This window comes from Balaenoptera ricei, chromosome 9 (assembly GCF_028023285.1).
Source record: "Balaenoptera ricei isolate mBalRic1 chromosome 9, mBalRic1.hap2, whole genome shotgun sequence".
NCBI lineage: Eukaryota > Metazoa > Chordata > Mammalia > Artiodactyla > Balaenopteridae > Balaenoptera > Balaenoptera ricei.
The window spans coordinates 27,540,985-27,543,138 of record NC_082647.1 but is presented as its reverse complement, the minus strand read 5'-3'; the positions used below and the strand labels follow the sequence as shown (position 1 = coordinate 27,543,138).

General features: G+C 61.7%; 1 protein-coding gene across 1 annotated transcript; it reads right to left on the bottom strand.

Moving 5' to 3' along the window:
- Nucleotides 1-473: 473 nt before the first annotated feature.
- On the bottom strand, nt 474-1,589 carry TMEM229A (transmembrane protein 229A). Its single transcript, XM_059932662.1, has one exon. It carries the CDS (start codon nt 1,587-1,589, stop codon nt 474-476), a length of 1,116 nt encoding a protein of 371 aa, XP_059788645.1.
- Between the last annotated feature and the right edge of the window lie 565 nt (nt 1,590-2,154).

The window sequence follows — 2,154 nt, the reverse complement described above, 5'->3', positions numbered from 1 at the left end:
AAAAAGAAAGTAAACAAACCATTAAATCAGAAAATTTCACCAAATCTTGTAAAAATCACTGGTCTCTGAGTTGAAGAACTTCCTCACTTAAAAAAAAAGAAAAAAGAAAAAAGAAAAATCAGTGGCTATCCTCCCACCCAAATAAGTGAATTCTACAGCTTTTCGATGTTAAGGTATGATGGTTTTGCTGTTTGGGCTAGTGAGGGTTTTAAAATATTCAGGAGTTAAGTACTTTGAGTTATGTTTCCAGCAATATTTCAAAGTATTGTAGTATTATGCATAAGTTCCAAATAGAAAAACTAAAATATCGAATAAAACAGGTTGAAAAAGTTCAATAAAATGTATAAAAATTAAAAGGCTAAAAACCAAAACCAAAACCAAAAAAACCTCACCGCGTTTTAAGTGTGTAAAAATAAATCACATTCATTCATGGAAATCCAGTGACTGTGGGTTTTTTTTTTTTTTTTTTGGTCTTAGTTAGTTGGTACGTACTGCACCTGCCACAACACGTTGGAAAGTAGGTCCTGGTACACACTAAGGAATATCCAACCAGGTAAATACATCAGGGTGATAAGGCCCATGAAATTGAGCGGATAGTGAGAATAGTCCCAGGAACAAGCGCCCCAAGTGCGGAGTCCCAGACCCCAGGACAACTCCCACGCGTAGATGAAGATCACGTAGAAGGGCACTCGCTTCCAGGTACCCCAGCCCCGACTGTAGTGGAGGTGGAAGTAGAGCTTTTCCACCACGAAACTGCAGCTGCCGTACATAAAGAAGGACCAGAGAGACGTGTGGCCGCTGCTTGTCCCGTCTCCCTGCCCCAGCAGGTTAAAGAAGAATGTGAAGAAGATTTCATCCAAAAAGCCGTGCATTCCGAAGAAAAGAAAGCGGAGCAGGTCCGGCAGCCCCTGGCTGGGGGCTCCCGCGGCGCCCCTGGGGCCGCGAGGTCTCCGCCGCCGGCCGCCGGCTGCCGCAGGGACCCGGGCGCCTGCAGGGGCGGGGGGCGCGCCCCGCAGCAGCTGTTGCTGCTGCTGTTGCCGCCGCCGCTGGTACCGCAAGCGCAGGAAGCGCTTCAGGAACACTTGGCAGTGGTAGAGCGCCAGGACGTACTGCAGCGCCAGGTCCAGCGCCCCCGGCGCCGCTGCGCCCCCCGGCCCGCCGCCCTGGCTGAGCAAAGCGCCCGCCAGGGTCTGCAGCCCCACGTGGGCCGAGGGGTAGAGGAGGAAATTGAAGACGAAGGCGCTGGGGCAGCGCTGCTGCTGCAGGTAGACCTTCTCCAGGGCAAAGTGGGTGAGCGAGTGCAGAAGGCAGTGGTAGGGCGAGGAGAAGCCCAGCATCCGGAGGTCGGGGCTGCGAACGAAGCGCCGCGCCGCAGACAGGAGCACGTCCAGGGTGATCCCGTGCATCCCGTAGAAGTAGAGGCGCATCCAGGCGGGCAGCGCGGCGCCCTCGGCCGGCGCTTCAGCAGTGGACAGCGGCTCGGGGCGGCTGACGGCTGCCTCGCCTCCCCGCCCGCCGGGGGCCCCAGAAAGCCTCGCCGCGCCGCCCCTCCGCGTGGGACCCTCGTCGTCCGCGTCCCTGCGAGCCATCGGCTCAGAGGCTGCCCGGGCGCCCGAGCCCGCGCCACCGCTGCCGCCGCCGCTGCCGGGTGCGCGGAGCTGCGGGGCCGAGGGCCCGAGCCCCGCGCCGCCTCCCGGACGCTGCCGGCCCCCGGGGGGCGCGCGGGTAGCTCCGTCCCGGCCGCGGCCGGGCGGCGGCCGGAGCTGCTGCGATTGGGGGACGCGCGGGCCGCCCGGCTCGCGGAGTCCCCCCGCCGCGGCCCCGCCGCGCCCTCGCCTCCAGTCCCGGGCGAGGTGCCGCCGGCCAGCGCCCGCGCTCACGCTGCGCGGCCTATCGGGCGCCGAGGCCCGGCGAGGTGCAGTGGCGCCGGGGCCGAGGGGAGAAATGCAGAGGCTGGTGCAAACCCCATCTCCTCCGCGGCGCAGCCCCGCCGCCTCTGCTGCAGGTTCTAGAAGCGTAACGTGAGCAGCGACGCCCCTTCCCCCGGCCCTCCCCATGCCCCTCTCAGCCCCTGTCGACCTCTCCCGCCTTCGCAGCTCCCCCTCCCCGCCCCAGCTCTCCGCGCCGAGTCCCGCGGGGGTCCACTGGGGAAGG

Excerpts from the sequence above, each read along its gene's own strand:
- TMEM229A (XM_059932662.1), bottom strand. The coding sequence starts at position 1,589 with ATGGCTCGCAGGGACGCGGACGACGAGGGTCCCACGCGGAGGGGCGGC.